We start from the raw sequence: 16737 nt of genomic DNA, 5'->3' as shown, positions 1-16737 counted from the left end.
CTCTTTCCTGGTCAGGCATTATCAGTGTATATGTTAAGTGTGGCTTCTTGGCCCTAAACTGCATTCTTTCACACTTGAATCTCATTTGCCACTTCATTGCCTTTTTACCCAGGCTGCAGAGAACATTGTAGTGCCATTTTGCAGCTTGTTTGGGCTTTCAGCATCCTCAGTACTGTTAGTGCAAGCATTAGCCTGAGATTCCTCAATGCAAACCCCTCTGCTGCTGCTGACTGCCTCTCCAAAGGGCTGTTAAGCTTTAAGGAAGGTAAGAAGCTGAGCTGAGCGTTGGAGTTGCCTAAGGAGTCCTGACCTCTTCATTTTGCAGCAAGGTGTCCAAACTCAGTTTGTTCCATATCACAGAGGTCTGGAAAGCAGCAACTTGCTAACTTTTTGAACTGTGCTGACACTTGGTGTTAGGTCAGGGGGGTTTCCTTCCCTCTCCCAAGATTTCAGCATCTCAGGATTAGCCCTTTCAGCAGCTTTTAGAACGCAGCAACACTGATGATGGTCTGAAAAAGTCCTTGCCCCTTCTCTTAACTCTTCAGAATTTTTTTTACAAAATATCCTGCCACCTAGGGTGCCAGGTCTGACTCAGGAAATATCTGGGGACTTTGGGGATGGAGCCAGGAGCAAGGATATGACAAACACAACTGAACTCCAAAGAGTTCTAGCCATCCCATTTAGAGGGACCTTTTATATGCCTTCCCACCTTATTTTGGGGCTCAGAGAATTGGAACCCTCGGTCTAATCTTTTTGAAGCTTGGGGGGTGTTTTGAGGAGGCAATAAATGCTATGCTGAACATTAGGTGCCTCCTCAAAAAACAGCCCCCCAGATCAGTCTCCATAGAATATAATGGAGTGCCCAGCAGACATTTCCACCACCCCACCCCTGTTTTCTGATAATCCTGAAGTGGGGGGGGAGGACCTCCAAACCAGGGGATCCCGAGCCCCCATCTGGGGATTGGCAACTCTTATCAGCAACCTACCCGTGGACCCCTGCTCACCCTGCCTCCAGCTCATGAATGAACTAATTAGTACCATTCTCAGTGTAGTACTTTGGGGGACTCACAGCTGGCATAGCTTGCTCGTGGCTTACCTACATTGTGACTAACTCCTTTTATTCCTATGTGTTTGTTTTTATTTAACATAACAAACCTTCATTTCTCCTGAATACCTTTCCCCCGTTTCTCACCAAGGGCTGGGTCAGAGCTAGCGATCCAGCAATTTCGTAGCAAGTGGGCACTCCTGAGTGGTCAGATAGTGTTCAGGATATGGGGGGTAGGGCCTGTCCATCACACTGTGTTAGCATACCTTTCCCCCTAAGAAGTTCCCCTTCTCTGTTTCATTTTCTCAACCACCCTATTAGGCTTCTGTGGTCCTAGTTTGGCAGGTCAAGCAGTATACCATTCTGGTTCTAAGAGCCATTGTCCTTGTAACACCAGGTAGAATATTGGGTCTGAGAGATGCTCCATGTAAGAAGCTGGGCAATTAACTGCAGCATCAAAGGGAGGGAGACCTCAGTCTTTGCTAGGCTTGAGATCTTAGCATTTACAGATCCACTCTTAAAAGCAGGGATCTGGACTTACCCTGGTCCCATTTGTGACACCACGGAGAGGGGTAAGAGGGAGGGTGGGCAGCCTTTCGCCGGGTGGAGGGAGCGGGTCAGGCCAAGCACGGGAAGCAGGGGCCTGCCGCAGCCTGATGCTGGCCCTATGGACTGTCTCGGGTGGGTCAGAGGGCACGGGCAGCCAGCAGCTACTTAGGACACAGCGCTGCCACTTCCTGCCCTCTTTGGCCATTGGATTGCTGTAACTCCCTGGCCTTGTCAGATGAGACTGTGCCTCTCTCAATTGCAGTTGTGCCTCATTTGCACCAATCAGATGTTTTTCTTACCTTCATTGGTCTCATCTCTCCCTTCAAGGGTGATATATATCAGAAGTCACCTTCGCATTACTGAGACACTCTAGCCCCATCCTATCTGCAACTCTCCCAGATTTCAGGAAACCTGCTATGCTAGATGCCGGGGTCTGAACCCAAGAACCTCTGTACTTGAAACAGGTTCTCTAGCATGGAGCCCCCCCAAGGTTTGGGGGTGTCGTGTTATCCTGCCCTGAGCAAGTTTGCTTCCCCATTCTTGATAGGTAAAGCATGGGAGTGGACACCAGAAAATGGAAATGGAGGGTCGGCAGGACTCTTCTGTTGGCTGCAGATTTATTGCCTCAAAGCACCAAGTTCTGAGCTGCTGGGAAGGGGCTAAAGATGCAAGGCATTGTGACGAGGAGGAGTGAGGGGAAGACAGGTCCAGCGTGGGCTGCAGACCAGCAATATGTGATTCCGGGTCCTTGGCGTCCTGTGTGGCTCCATGTTGAAGCTGCTTTATTCTGTTGCTGCTCCTGCTAAGCTGCAGCCGTCGCTGGTGCAGGCAAGAGAGTCTGTGGAGAAGCTGCGGCCTGAGGCTGCGCTGCAGAGGCTGCGTTCCGAGGAAGCCTGGGGCTCCACTTCCACCTCCACCTCAAAGTTCAGCCCATCCCTGAGAAGGATAGAGAACAAGAGTGGCTGGCGAGCCCACCCGCAGCTGCGACAGGGTGCATATAATCCTAGTTCAGAATCAGTACATGGCCTTCTGCCTTAAATACGATGCTATTGACTTGTGGAGTGGGGAAGAAGGTAGAACTTGAGCCACTGAGTGACCCCAAGACCTCTCCTCCCATCGAGCCTACTTTGAAATAAGGAGGTACCGCCAGAGCCACCAAGTTCTATCCCTGTAACAATGGAGGACAAAACCTGCAAGCTCTGGCCAGGTTTTGCCTGGTGCTTCCCTTGCCCCTCCACAGTACACTGACCTGTAAGAAGCTTCCTGGCCTTCACTCAGCATGCTGCCAGCCAGGGCTACGGTGCTGGCGGACTGGCTGTCTTGCTGCTTTCGTGGTGGCTCCTCAAGTTGGCTATGGCCAGTGCTATGTAATGAGGTAGCCGCCGTTGCAGAAGGCAGACCCCCAGTTTCAGCCACCATTTGAGTAGGCAACACAGACAGCAGCTCATTCACTGAAAAAGAAGAAGAGTTGGCTTTATGCCTTGCCCTTTGTTGGAAGAGAAGAGTCTCGAAGTGGCTTCCAATCTCCTTCCCTTCCTCTCTCCAAACAGACACCCTGTGAGGTTGGTGGGGCTGAGAGAGCTCTGAGAAAACTGACTGGCCCAGGATTACCCAGCCGGCTGCCTATGGACGTGGAGTGGGGAATCAAACCCAGTTCTCCAGATTAGTGCTGCTCTTAACTACTCTGAACCATGCTGGCTCTCACTGGAACAGGCAGGGCAAAAGAACAAGGAGTGATGAATGGCATTTATGCAACATGGAGAAGCAGTTTTGTGCATCTGGGTCACCCCAGCAACTAGAAGGCCCTGAAAGTAGTTCTACTGCTCAACATCAGGGAGCGTCTACAGCTTAGCAAAGAAAGACTGGAGAAAAACAATTTGAATGTTGTAAGGGTTGCCTGGACAATTCCAAAGAATGATTATGGTATATACAAGAACTGCGGATAGAACTAGGTAGATCGGGGTTTCCAGGCCAGAACTGAACTTTCTGTATGTCTTCAAAATTTGCATACCAATTGACTGACAGATACATACGTGTTTGTTTAATAGCATAGGAGCAAAAGGGGCTCTTATCTGTAGGACTGTCTCCCTGTAGAGCAGTCTTATGGAAACGATTGCAAAGAGAATTGTCCAAAGGTGACATCATAATCAGTAAGACGCTATGCAATTGCTTTCAATTCCATGTGAGAATGTTATTCTTGTAACAGCACTCTGTACCTGCATGCAGTACTAATGCTACAAGAATAACATACTCAGGGTTGGGTCCCATTCTATTTCACTGCTGATGGCAGAAAAGGCATAGAGCTGAGTTCAGCCATTGTATTGCATCCGTTGTTATACCCTTGTTATACCTTACATGATACTTTGTATGTTTTAACTTCTAGTTTACTTTCCTTTTCTTGAGATTTTTGTAGATTTGTAACAGCCAATGGCTAATTACAATAAATGAACTGACTGACTGAGCAATGTCAGTGGAAAGCTGTGACAACTATGGATCTTTCTCATGTTCTCTTCTCTCCATCCCCAGCAGCCCCTTTCCACCCTAGAAGCTTGATTTGTACTTCCCACAGTGGGAGCCTTCTGCAGGGACACGGGAGGGGAACAAAACTCTCCATTTTTGCCTCTCCCATCAGCATAGGCTCCATTAACAGAAGAGGGAAATTCTCCCCCTTTGTTCCTCACCACTACTACATTCTGGTCCTTGAGTCTGTTTGTCTGCATAGATCCCATGAACCTGGAAATCAAGTGTCCAGAGTAAGAAAGGACTGCTGCAAGGTGGGACCTGCAGAGCACTGGATCCAACTCATGTCTCCTGCTGACAGACAACTCCACTCTTAGCAGAATAACAGAATCCAACCCATTGTCAAAATCACATCCACAGAACTGAACCCACCTGTGTGACCAGGTATTTCCTAACCTTGTGCTAGTGTAGTCCCCTAGTCAGCAAGATTGTTAAGATTGGGCTACCCACTCTTTTATTGCTCATTTACATTTTGCATGCTCAGACTTGTTACATTCCAGATATGAAACTTCAAGAGACCGTAGAAAACCAATTCATCTTATCAGGCTGACAAAACATTAGTAAGTCCAACAGATGATGACCTTCAGTACTGAAAAGGCCTGGAAATAGGTTTTGCCATTCATGTTAAGAAATGCCTTTTTGTCCTGCCTGCTCAACTGAGAATCAGTATGGCTCTGTCAAAGCCTACAGGCAAAACCTGATAGGTTCAGTTTCATTATGGAGAGAAGTTGACAGGTTTTGAGGGGCCCTGGACAGATGGTTCACAGGGGTTCCTTCTCTGCCCATTACCAGGCACTTTTGCCCTCCTTCCATCCCACCCACCTGCTTGTGTGAATGAGTGTCCCCTTCCCTTGTCTGCACACAAGCACTCCCACTGCCTATGTTCACAGCTGCCTGCAGCCCTTTCCCCAGTGGCACCGGGCAGTGCATGCAGCAGGGAAGCACAGGTGACGGGTGTCATGATCTGTGCTGTGCTGTGAGAGAGAGGCCTAGGGAGCCTAGAGAGCCCGTGAGGCCTGTGTCTCAGTAGGGAGAGACAGCCTACAATCCCCAGAATGCTTGGTGCTGGTTTCAGCCAATCAGCGTCCAAGTAGGCTCTGAGGGGAATAGTTTAAAAGCTGTCTCAGGAGACAGATGCTGTGCTTTCCTCCTGAGAGGTTGAGCAGGCAGGATGGCTGCTGTTAGGAGGAAGACCCTCACTCTGAGGAAGAGAGTGAGCAGGCCGAGGCCTGGGGCCTAGCAGACGAAGGACAGTCAAGTCCAGGCGCGTTAGGGACTTATGTTTATTTTCCTTCACCCACCTTACTATAGTTTTCAAAGCACCTCATCTGTTCACTTCCTCTTTACTGATTTTCCTGTTTAAAATAAAGCTTTTTTATTGTTCTTTGTTACTCTGCCTGGTATGCTGCTGCCGGCCCTGCTCAAGGTTGTCCCCTTTCACCCACACCTGTGTAATCCTCCTGGAGTCCCAGTGAGACAGGTAGACCACATATAATGTAAATAAACAAACTTAAAAGAATGAATGCATAAATAAGATATGCATCTCAAACCAAAGTTAGAATGGATTATTTCATTCAAGGTAAATTAGGAGGTGAACGGAGAGACTGACATGCCAAGGATACTGATGTGTCCACTGATTCAGCCCCCAGACATTTGGGCTTCCCCCTTCTCGTTCTGCTTAAACGACTCACGTACATTTGGCAAGGTTCTCCAGTTCCACTGTGCTGAGCTCCCCAGCTTTCCTTCGGGTGCCGCCACACCCCCAGCGATTTCGGCACAAAGACAGCGCCACCACTCCGTAAACGTAGGTGAGCATCAGTGGCACCCCGACCCCTGTAAGCAGAGAACCTCATATGAGACCCATCCCTTCCCATGGGCTGTGTGAGTCAGGCTAGCCGGCAGACCATTGCCAAAGGGGGCAGTAAGGTCATCCTTTGCTGTCCAGTGGCAATGCAATGGAAATCTCTGAATCCAGGACCTTCTTCCACCCCCAGCTCCCTTTTGGCTCTTACCGACAGTGACTGCGGTGATTACGGGCGACACAAAGAGGGACAGAAGAATACTGCTGGACACAGACAGACACTGCTGGCAGATGGACAGTTTGCTCTTGCGTCCGTGGCTCAGAACCTGGAGGGAGGGAAGGTATTGAGGCTTGCAAAGGCCATGCAAAGTGTTCCCTCCACCACTATGCCTGGAAGAGCATTGCAGTGAAGCTCTTGAGGAGTTCCTGCTATTCGAGGTGGGAAAGTGAAACACCTTACCTTTTTCCCCATGTAGATGGGTATCCCTAGGGTGATGACTGGCACAGCAATGCCAGCAACGAGAGAGATCACCATGGGTGCTCCCAGCACCATGCCTAGCTGCCAGAGAATCTTGCGTGTCCGGGACCAGGGCTTCTTCCCCCAAAAGGTGCATCCAGAAGGACTGGGGAGAAGACAGCTGAGGGTCAACAGTGGAAGTGAGAATGCCAAGGAGGTTGGAAGGCTTACCTATGATTTGGAAGATGTCACCAGGACTTCCCACACACGCTTTATAGCAAGGCTGGTTCAAGGTTTTGAAGGACTTTGGGCAGCAAGTGCTCAGAAGGTGCCCCCTCCTCTCCTCTATCCATCACTAGGATCCTCACTCACATGCCCTGCCCCTCCCCACGTATCCCCCACTTGCCTGCACACTTTTCCCTGCCTACTTTTGACCCTTCTCACCACCCGTATCCACAGCCATCTACATGCCCTTTCCTCAAGGGCATGGGGCATATGGCCAGGAGTGCAGCTGCTGTGACTGTCCAGAGCACCATCTGCAGTGCACGACCTGCACACTCTCCGCTTGCAGTGCTGGGCAGCCAGGTGCATAGGAGCTGGTATGTCTGCAAGCAAGCAGGCAAGAGAAAGGTGTAGAGACAGGTAGCAGAGGAGGCGTGCAGATGGTGGTCAGGGACAGCTGGCTCTGGCAGAAGCCCTGGGCTCTGGCAGATACCCCACCTCAGGTATACCCATCAGGGTATGCTGATGCTGGCCCTGCTTCATAGGCTATTCATTGTAGCCACAAAGGTTAGATAGAACCTTGGGTTCCATAATGTCCATATTAATAATGTCACAAGATAATTGTGATCCGGGCTCAGCATTTGCGAAATGCACAATTGCATGCAATCCCAGTCTAGATCAGAGCTACGTAGGGAGCGAGAGGGTGTCTCTGTTTTTCCACATCTGCATGATTTTATCTTTGAAAACTCCACCTCCACCCCACCTCACCCACACAAATGTAATCACATTTTGGAAGGGAGAATTATGGACAATTATAGATATCTTTTTTCCCTCTTCTGAGGCTCATAACAGCATAAGGAAGGTGGTTTTGATAGGCCAAACTATGCAGAAGGATTAAACCCCCCCTCCCTTCCCCAAATGGCCTGAACTTGGTCACAAGCCCCCAGCATTTACTTTTAAAATAATGAGAGATCCATGACTTCCACTGTGTTTAATTGGACCCTTGCCTCGTGTGGTTAACAGCAAATTCTACTCTTCTCTCTGCTTGTATAGAGTCTCAGGCCCAACTAATGTCAGCTCTGCTCCTCCCCTCCAATAATATTTTGGGACACCCAAAAGAGATCCATCAAGCCTACTCTGTTGCCATTTTTGGCAGATTTTTCTTTTTCCACCAGATGTTTTGTGATAATCAAGTTCACTTAATTTTACATTCCTGCATCTGCAGTTAATTTTTAGATTACTGTTTTTAGAACTGTGTAGTGACTGATTATTGCCCAGTTGACTGCTGAAAGCCATTTTGGCAGCCTTCTGCAGGAGAAAACAGCATGCAAGTTCAGCTGTAAAGTATAAATAAATGGTGGCCTCTGCTTAAAGTCATAATAAATTGAATTAGGGACCTGCTGGGTCAGACCACTGGTCCATTTAGTCCAGCATCCTGCCTCACACTGTAGCCATCCAGTTCCTCTAGAAAACTAACAGACATGACATTTGATGCGGGTTTTAAGTGCTGCATCAGGGTAGATCTGACGCTGCCTAAGCTTCCATTTCATGAAGGAACCTGGGAAGAAGGACCAAATGGAAAGGCCCAGTTTCTCTTTACAGTTCCCCTGACCACTGCACCAATCTGCCCTCCCCCACCTGAGGAAGTGCACATCCGTGATCTCTCGCAAGCACAGCCAGCAGAACAGGCATCCACAGACGGTGCAATTCATGCGATTGCAGCTCCCGTCATTGATCTTCATGATGAAGGCACCACAGCGGGGACACACCTTGATGGTTTCTGTGTCTGCTGGTGGGGCAGAGGAGAGACAAGGGAGAGGGTTGTTAGTCTCCAGTGATGGAGCAGAGCCTTGGAGGGACCCCTGGCAGTGGGCCACTAGCAGATAAGGAATTACAGTGCCCCATTTGGGGAACCAAGCTTGGTGAGAAAGGTGCTGGGTTCTTCCCCAAATCCTAGAGATAAGGGACATCCTGATCTCACCACATCTTGGTGCTGGGAGAACAGAGGCACATACTACACCCTCTTGGCCAGACTCACGCCGGGCAGCTTCCTCCTTCTGGATCAGCTGGGTGGACAGCTCCATTGCCCCTGGAGCTTGCCGGTTCCATTCTCGCCAGGCCTGCTCACAGGAAGAGTTGGGGTGCCAGGGCTGCCGGCAGTGGTAGCAGAACTCTGTCTTGCAGTCCTGGCGGCCGCAGACAAGCCGGGGACATTCAGCACAGCCGTAGGCAATGACCGCATAGCTAAGAGAAAGAACAAGAGGAAAGGTGTCAGGTTAGGTTCAGTATATCCACTCCCAGGTCAACTCTCTTGCATGCATTCCCCCAACCAGTTCACTCCAAGCTCTGTTGCTTCTTGAGAAGATGACAGTGGATTTCCCCTCTTTGCTAGACTCGTATCAATTGATCACAGAGGGAGACCAGGTTCCAGACTCTCCATGATAAGGAAAGATTGTGATCTCCTTTGGGGATGGGGTGAGAGCAAAGGTGTGTAGCTACCCACATGCAGTCCCAAAGACTAAAGGATGCTTACATCTTCTTGAGAGAGGCTGGCAAGTTCTGCTAACTCCCCCCTCCTGCTGCAGCCCACTGAGCCTCCAGAATTGCTGTCCCAGTGGGTCAGAAATTACTGTCCACTCATAAGAAATTTGCTTTTTGGTCTTGAGAGTCTGTGCTAAAATGCAAGCCAGAGTCACTAAGGTTCAGCAGGGGATGTGGCACTTTGGCCTCCAGTGTATCAGTTCAGGTGTGATCCACTGTCCAGAGTGTCTGGATCCCTGAGTGGCTGAATATTGCATCCCTGGCAAGAATCCTTCACATTGGGGAGCAACTTCTGGACTGAACATTGCTGTATCTCTGGGCAGCATCAGGCCTCCCAGTGGGATCTGGTTCCCATGCAAGCCTTATTTATTTATCTCAACACTATTTCATGCTCTTTCACCAGCCATGTTAGTCTACTGCAGCACAAGCCACCAATAATCCTTAAGGGTCTTTTTTGCAGCCGGCCTGAGCTGGGGACAGACTCTGGTCCTGTGCAGGTCAGACATCTGATGCTCCTGGCCAATGACAAGCAACTCTTCAGACTAGCATGCCCCGAGTCCATTATCTGAGAGTATGTCACATGGGAACTCATGTCTTTTACTTGAAACTGCATCATCGGTTCATCAAGGTCAGTATTGTCTACTCAGATTGGCAGTGGCTCTCTAGGGTCTCAAGCAGAGAAAGACCTTTCACATCACCTACTGCCAGATCCTTTTAACTGGAGATGCTGGGGACTGAAGCTGGGACTTTCTGCATGCCGAGCATATGCTCAGCCACAGAGCCATGGCCCTTTCCTAACATTCTGCTGTGTTAAATCTGCAAAAAGACTGCAGCAATCCAGCATAGAACTAGGTATACTTAAACAGCTTCTCGTTCTGAGTTGATGTTGCATTTTCTGGGAAGATCAGCCTGGGGTTACTGAGAAATATAGTCCCCACAACCATTCCCACCATGCATGGGTCTTTTAAAAACAGCTGAATTTAAAGGTTTGACTTGTCTCTGAGGAAGAGAGGGGAGGACAGGGACAGGAACTGGCCAGTCACATCCATGCTTTGTTTTTCAAGCTGGGGAAATCCAACAAAGCAGCTTCTCCCTGATATCGTCTAATAATATAACCCAGGCTGCATGCTGCAGTTCAAGCCAAACTTGGCTTGTATCCTAACCTCTGCTGCTTACAGAAAATGCTTTCACCTGGACATGCAGGTTTTGGATAATTTCTCCCCTCATGTCCACTGCAAACTCCCACTTCCCCCCTCCCTACACACATATACATTGTTCCTGGAGCTTCACTGATCCCTGAGGGTCCAATTTTGAGCTGCAGGGCACAGGAGGTTACTCTAGGGAAAGGAAGGCAGAAACATACCACCAGTTGTGCTAGATAGGATCGGGCCAGCAGTACTGCAGGTATGCCCTCACCTGGATGGCCCAGGCCACCCTGATCTCCTCAGATCTCAGAAGCTAAGCAGTCAACGCTGGTTGGTACTTGGATGGGAGACCACCAAGGAAGCCCAGGGTTGCAACACAGAGCCAAGCAATGCCAAACCACCTCTGATCATCTCTTGCCTTGAAAACCCCACAAGGTTGCCATAAGTTAGCTGCAACTTGACAGCGCTTTCCGCCACCATTGTGGATATGCCGTATTTACAAATTTTATGTTCTGTGCCTAATTGTCAGTGCTTCTGTTGTATTCATAAAACACACAAGTACTTGTGATATTTTGCCACTTGCCGGGAGGTTCTAGGTGGAATTTAAGGAGTGCTTAGAGGAGTTTGGCTCTCTCAGGTCCCAAAGAGAAGCTCCTCAGTTTAGTGCAATCGCTCTTGCATGCAACTTGAGCTCATGCTTTAAAACAGAAGGTAAGTCAGGGCAAAATAGTCAGGAGCAATTCAATTTAGATTCTTTTTAGGTATTTCCTGTGTCCTCTGAAATCTGAGAGAGAGAGAGATCTCAGCTCCGATCTTACTCAAGCATTGAGAAGCCCACATAGTAACCAGAGCAGTAATGGGGAGAGGTTGCAGCTAAGTGGTAAAACATCTTCTTGGCACAGAGAAGATCCCAGGTTCCATCCCCAGCACCTCCAGTGAAAAAGCAAAACAAAACCAGGCAACAGGTAATGTGAGAGACCTCTGCCTGAGACCCTAGAGAGCCACTACCAGTCTGAACAAACAAAACTGACTTTAATAGACCAGGTTTGTAATTCAGTATAAGGCGGCTTCAGGTGTTCATAGTTAGGCATGTTACTCCATGTCCCTGCAATAGTGGTGAGCAAGAATGCAGCCTCTCCCTCAGCCTACATGTCAGAGCCAAGCCAGATGCCACTAGCAGATAGCACAATGGAACGCCTTATCAAACATTCTGAATGTGACAAGGGCCCAAATTGTGGTCTGAAGGACAGGGGGCCAGGAGAAATTTTGTTTGGGGGCTTTTGTGGCTCAGCTTTCACCCCAGTCTCCTGAAAACCCTCCAGCAGCTTCCCCCTGTCCCCACACCCTCTTCCTCCATCACAGCAGAAAATTCAGCTTTGCCTTCCTTAGCTGAGATCTAACATTGCACATAGAGGGGCAACTTAGGGAGCTGCAGGCACTGCCTGGGGTAATTGGTCTATCCAGCCCCGCATTGCCTGCTCTGACTGGCAGGAACTCTCAGAGGATTCAGGCATGGCGTGGAGAGAAATGACAAAGAGAACTTTTTCTCCCTCTCCCAAAAGACTAGAACTTGAGGACTTCCAATGAAGCTGATAGGCAGTAGATTTAGGACAGACAGAAGGAAATACTTTACACAGAGTGACTAAAATGTGGAATTTGCTGCCAGAAGATGTAGTTATGGCCACATGAATAAACAGCTTTAAAAGGGGATTAGATAGATTCATGGAGGATATGTCTATCAGCGGCTACTAGCCATATTGACTGAGGGAAACCTCCACATTCAGAGGCACTAAACCTTTGAATTCCAAGCCAGTCTCTGTGCCTTGTTGTTGGTCCTGCAGAAGAACTGGTTGCCCATTGTGTGAGACAGGATGCTGGATTAGATGGATCACTGGTCTGATCTAGCTTCTTATGTTCTTGGGCAGAGAAAGGTCATTCTTAATTACGTTGATTTTTTTTTTAAAGAATGGAAAGGGGAAGAAGACGACATTGGATTTTTATTCCACCATCCACTCAAGCGTCTCAGAGCGCCTCACAATCTCATTTATTTTCCTCCCCCACAACAAACACCCTGTGAGGTGGGTGGGGCTGAGAGAGCTCTTGCAGCAACTGCCCTTTCAAGGACAACCTCTGCCAGAGCTATGGCTGACCCAAGGCCATTCCAGCAGGTGCAAGTGGAGGAGTGGGGAATCAAACCCGGTTCTCCCAGATAAGAATCCGCACACTTAACCACTACACCAAACTGGCTCTGAAGACCAAACCTGGGAAGCATCTGATCCTGCCCTTCCAAGTGGGAACCAAACAGTCTCCAATGAGTTCCTGGGCCATCCCTGCAGCTCTTCTCTGCTTGCTGCAAGAACATAAGAAGAGCCCTGCTGGATCAGACCTGTAGTCCATCTAGTCCAGCATCCAGTCTCATTCAATGGCTGACCAGTAACTCTGGAGGGCCAGATACAGGGCCTAGTGTCAGCTTGTGTTCAATTGCATCCTATTGATCCTAACCACATTGCCTATACTGTTTATTTGCTTAGAACTAACCCTAGGGCCCTTTGATAGAATGCTAGGTATGCCAACCAGGGGGAGGGAAGAGCAGGGCGCCAGAAGCCATAAACGGCGGCGGGAAGACCAGAGGGAGGCGCCGCCGCTTCCCAGCCGCCGCAAGGACATCGGCCGAAAGGGGGAGGGTGGATGGCCCAGGGAAGGAGATAGCCAGCGTGTGAATCAAACACCTTCGAGAGGGAAAGTAACTTTGTTTTGAGAATGATTTAAAGGCCCCTGTCTTTGATGTGCCCCCATAAATGCTAGTGCCTGTTCCATGTATGTTATCACTCTCAAAGACCTTCTGCAGCAGTAACATTGTATATTCAATAAAAGAAACTTATTTCAAAAGAAAGAGTTCTATTATTTTGAAGTCAACGAACCCTGCGCTGACACCTAGAAGCTGAGGTCTTCTCCTGATGTTGCCTCCTGGTTCTGAATGTGGAAGTTCCCTTTAGCCACCATGGCTAGTAGCCACTGGTAAGACCTCTCCTCCATGAACCTGCCTAATTCTCTTTTAAAGCTGTCTATGCCTATGGCCATCACTACATCCTCTTTCACTATATAACAAAGTTTATGAAGGATGAAAGAAACCACTGGGACCTTTTCCTCTCTGGGCAGTAACACACAAAGCACTTAGACAACCACAAGGGTCTTCTGGAGCTTCACCTGGCCAGTTGGCACAAACCCAGACTAAATGGAAGGCACTTCCATTAGCCAAACAGAACTTCCTTGTCTCCTCCTGCCTCTCACTGCCATCCATTTATCTCCTCAAAATGCTGTTCCTGGGTGATAAGGAGTCTGCGGCAGGAGGAGGGGAATGGGTGGAAATCAGGGCTTTTTTTTGTAGAATAAGCCCAGCAGGGACTCATTTGCATATTAGGCCACATCCCCTGACATCACCATTGTTTCACACAGGGTGTTTTGGTAGAAAAAGCCCAGCAGGAACATATTTGCATATTAGGCCACATTCCCTGACACCAAGCCAGCCAGAACTGCGTTCCTGTGCATTCCTGCTCAAAAAAAGCCCTGGTAGAAATTATACCCCTCCTTCTACTAGTGGAAAGCATAGTCTGGATCCCGCCCACAGCAGCCCTCACCAATGGGATAAGGGTATCTTCTCTGGCCCAAAGGGCCAACTTCTTTTCTTGATAGCTGTCCCTCCACATGAGTTCCCCCAAAGGTTACCATTGCCCCACCTGCAATCTGGAGCTGGGCACCAGCGCGTGCCTGGGTCAGACACCAGGAGGCGCCGCAGCAAATACTCCTCATACTTCTCGCACAGGTTGGCCTCAGGAAGCAGCTGATGGATCTCAGACGGCTGGAGGAGAGCAGGGCAATGCGGGCAGGCCACCTGGACACGACTCTCGCTGATCTCAATGCGCAAGTATTGCTGCAAGCAGGTGAGGCAGGACAGGTGGGAGCAGCAGGAGAGTGCAGGGAAGGCCTCCGGAGGCTGGGGCAGCAGGCACAGTGGGCATTCTATCAAGCCTTCCTCTTCTTCCTCCTCTTCCTCCTCCTCCTCTGGCACCAGAGAGATGTGGGTCTCTTCAGGGTTGCCCAGAGGGGATTCTAGCTTCCCGTCCTGTTCCAAAGTCACTTTGGGTTTCCGCCCAAAAAGACGCAGGATGCTGAGGGAGGGAGGCCCCACCTTGGGCCGCTTCATGCTGGAGATGAGGAAGGGTTGGCTCAAGGAGGAGGCAGGCAGCTATCAGGACATAGTTCTCTCCAGCCAGGATGAGTAGCAGACAGACAGAGAGGCTCCCCGGACATAGATGTCTGCCCCATGCCCAGGAGCTCCAAGGCCTTTCTCTCAGTTGGCTCTGAGTACAAGGAGCTGCACCATCATCACCTTCCTTCCCATCAAAGTCTGCAAACCTAGGAGAAGAGGAGGAAGGCAGACAAGGAACTCAGTCGTGGTGCCCAAGAAGCCCAGCCTGACTTTGCATGCTGTGGGTCATACTTCAGGTAGCTGGTTCTGGCTTGGGAAATTTCTGGAGAGTAAGGGTGGTGCCTTGGGGTGCAGGAGTTGTAGGAGGGGAGGGAGCACAGTGGGATATGAGTCTACTCTCTGAAGCTGCCCTTTCCCTCCAGGGGAACTGATCTCTCTAGAGTGGAGATCAGTTAAAAATCCAGGAGAATTCGAGGTTGGCAGCCCTGCCCAGTCTGGCTGGCCTACAAGGTTTTTGCCAGAACTGGCAATATTAGAAGAGCCTGCAGGGCACAGGCAGGAGCTTGAGAAGGGAGGGAGAGACTGCCGGGGCTGATAAGTCATGGAATGGCCTGCTCTGCCCCTCTCTGGGACTAATGGTGTGAAGGGGCCAGGAGCTCCCCCTGCACTGACCATCAGCAGTCTCTTTAGCGCTGGAAAGCTGGGGCTTTGTTGCTTCTCTCCCTTCTTTTGGGCACTGGGGCTTCTAGCTGGCCTCCACTCCTGCCCCCACCCCCAATCAAGAGAAAGCATCCCAGCCCAGCAGTCAAGGAGAACCAGATGTCACCCTGTCCTTTACCAGCAGCTGGAGCAGGCTGGATCCTTGCAGCAGTGTTGCCTGGGCAACTAGGGGAGGGCCAGGAAGGATGAAGGATGCTGGCTTACCTGCCTCTCGCTCTCTGATGAGCCCCTGCCTTGCCTTGCCTGTTTCTTCACTAACAGCTGAGCCCCCCTCCCCCAGCCGCTGCACACTCTGCACTCCAGCAACTGCATGGCATCCTGGGAAGTGTAGTCCATCCCCGAGCTTTGCCAGTTCATTGGCCTCACAGAGAAGGTATCTCTGAAGTCTTCAGACTCCAGTGCCAGTCCTGCACTAGCAAATAGCTCCTGTTGGGAGGAGTCCTCAGCAGGAGAAGATCAGTGAAGGGGAAAAATCAATGAACCCAGAATGCTAAAAAGACATTGGCATTGTCAGGCCCAGCCTCAGCAGCCTTTAATCACTGTCTGGAGACCAAATTAAGGGTGGCAGCACTGGCAGGTGAGAATCTTGCCTCAGGGGCAGCCATCCAATGCTTGGCACATCATGACAGGAGCTCAGTTGCTGGACTCAGCCTTGAATTTGGGATGCTGCCATTCTATTTATTTTGAAAACTTTCACGCTGGCTTCCGCTCCCACAAAAAAAAAATAGCTCATCTGTGTCAGTAACAGATATCGATTGAAATAATCAAATGCCACAAAACCATCTAATCAAACATCATCACATCTTATCACTGTATATCAAGGGGACCACATATTAATAAGCCAGAGTAAAGATGACTCAGCCGGGTTGCATCACATATTTTGCTCAGACTGAAGAAGGAAATTTAGCATCTTCCATGAATGTTTAACAGGGAATTTCTCATCTCATTGAACATGGTTCCAAAGAAGAGATGATATAACTTTGAAAGCCCCAGGTAAGTGCACTGACAATATCACCCAACCAATGACTCCCTATAATGCCAGCAGGTCAGTTCTTAACTGGCATATGGGCTCAAATAGAAAAGGGTGGTTTCAGGTATGTAACTGCAAGACCGCAAACAGCTTTAACATCAGCATTTTGAATTAGGGCCAGAAGCAAACTGGTAACATGCAGCTGGTACACGTGCAAGTATGACCATGCTATCTTTTACCAGAGCACTTTAGAATCATAGAATCAGAGTTGGAAGGGGTCATACAAATCATCTAGTCCAACCCCCTGCTCAATGCAGGATCAGCCTAGCATCCCTGACAAGTGTTTGTCCAGCTGCTGCTTAAAGACTGCCAATGAGGGGGATCTCACCACCTCCCTTGATAGCTGATTCCACTGTTGAACGACTCTTACTGTAAAAAAGTTTTTTTCTAATATCAAACTGGTACCTTCCCACCATTAATTTAAATCCATACAGCTCCCTGCCCTCCTCTAAGTGCCAGCCCTTCAAATACTTAAAATTAGCAATCATATCCCCCCT

General features: G+C 49.4%; 1 protein-coding gene across 1 annotated transcript; it reads right to left on the bottom strand.

Annotated features, from left to right (window-relative positions):
* Positions 1 to 2229: 2229 nt before the first annotated feature.
* LOC132580475 (E3 ubiquitin-protein ligase RNF19B-like) lies at positions 2230 to 15613 on the bottom strand. The gene is made up of 9 exons (XM_060251306.1): positions 15415 to 15613; positions 14018 to 14696; positions 8633 to 8838; positions 8233 to 8383; positions 6376 to 6538; positions 6127 to 6241; positions 5810 to 5947; positions 2844 to 3045; positions 2230 to 2530 (listed from the first exon to the last, which is right to left on the bottom strand). The coding sequence occupies exons 2-9, from the start codon at positions 14482 to 14484 to the stop codon at positions 2377 to 2379; spliced, it is 1596 nt and encodes a 531-aa protein (XP_060107289.1). The 5' UTR covers positions 14485 to 14696; positions 15415 to 15613; the 3' UTR covers positions 2230 to 2376.
* Between the last annotated feature and the right edge of the window lie 1124 nt (positions 15614 to 16737).

This window comes from Heteronotia binoei, chromosome 1, assembly GCF_032191835.1.
Source record: "Heteronotia binoei isolate CCM8104 ecotype False Entrance Well chromosome 1, APGP_CSIRO_Hbin_v1, whole genome shotgun sequence".
NCBI lineage: Eukaryota > Metazoa > Chordata > Lepidosauria > Squamata > Gekkonidae > Heteronotia > Heteronotia binoei.
Note: the sequence above shows the minus strand (reverse complement) of the source record. Positions and strands in the feature narration are given on the sequence as shown.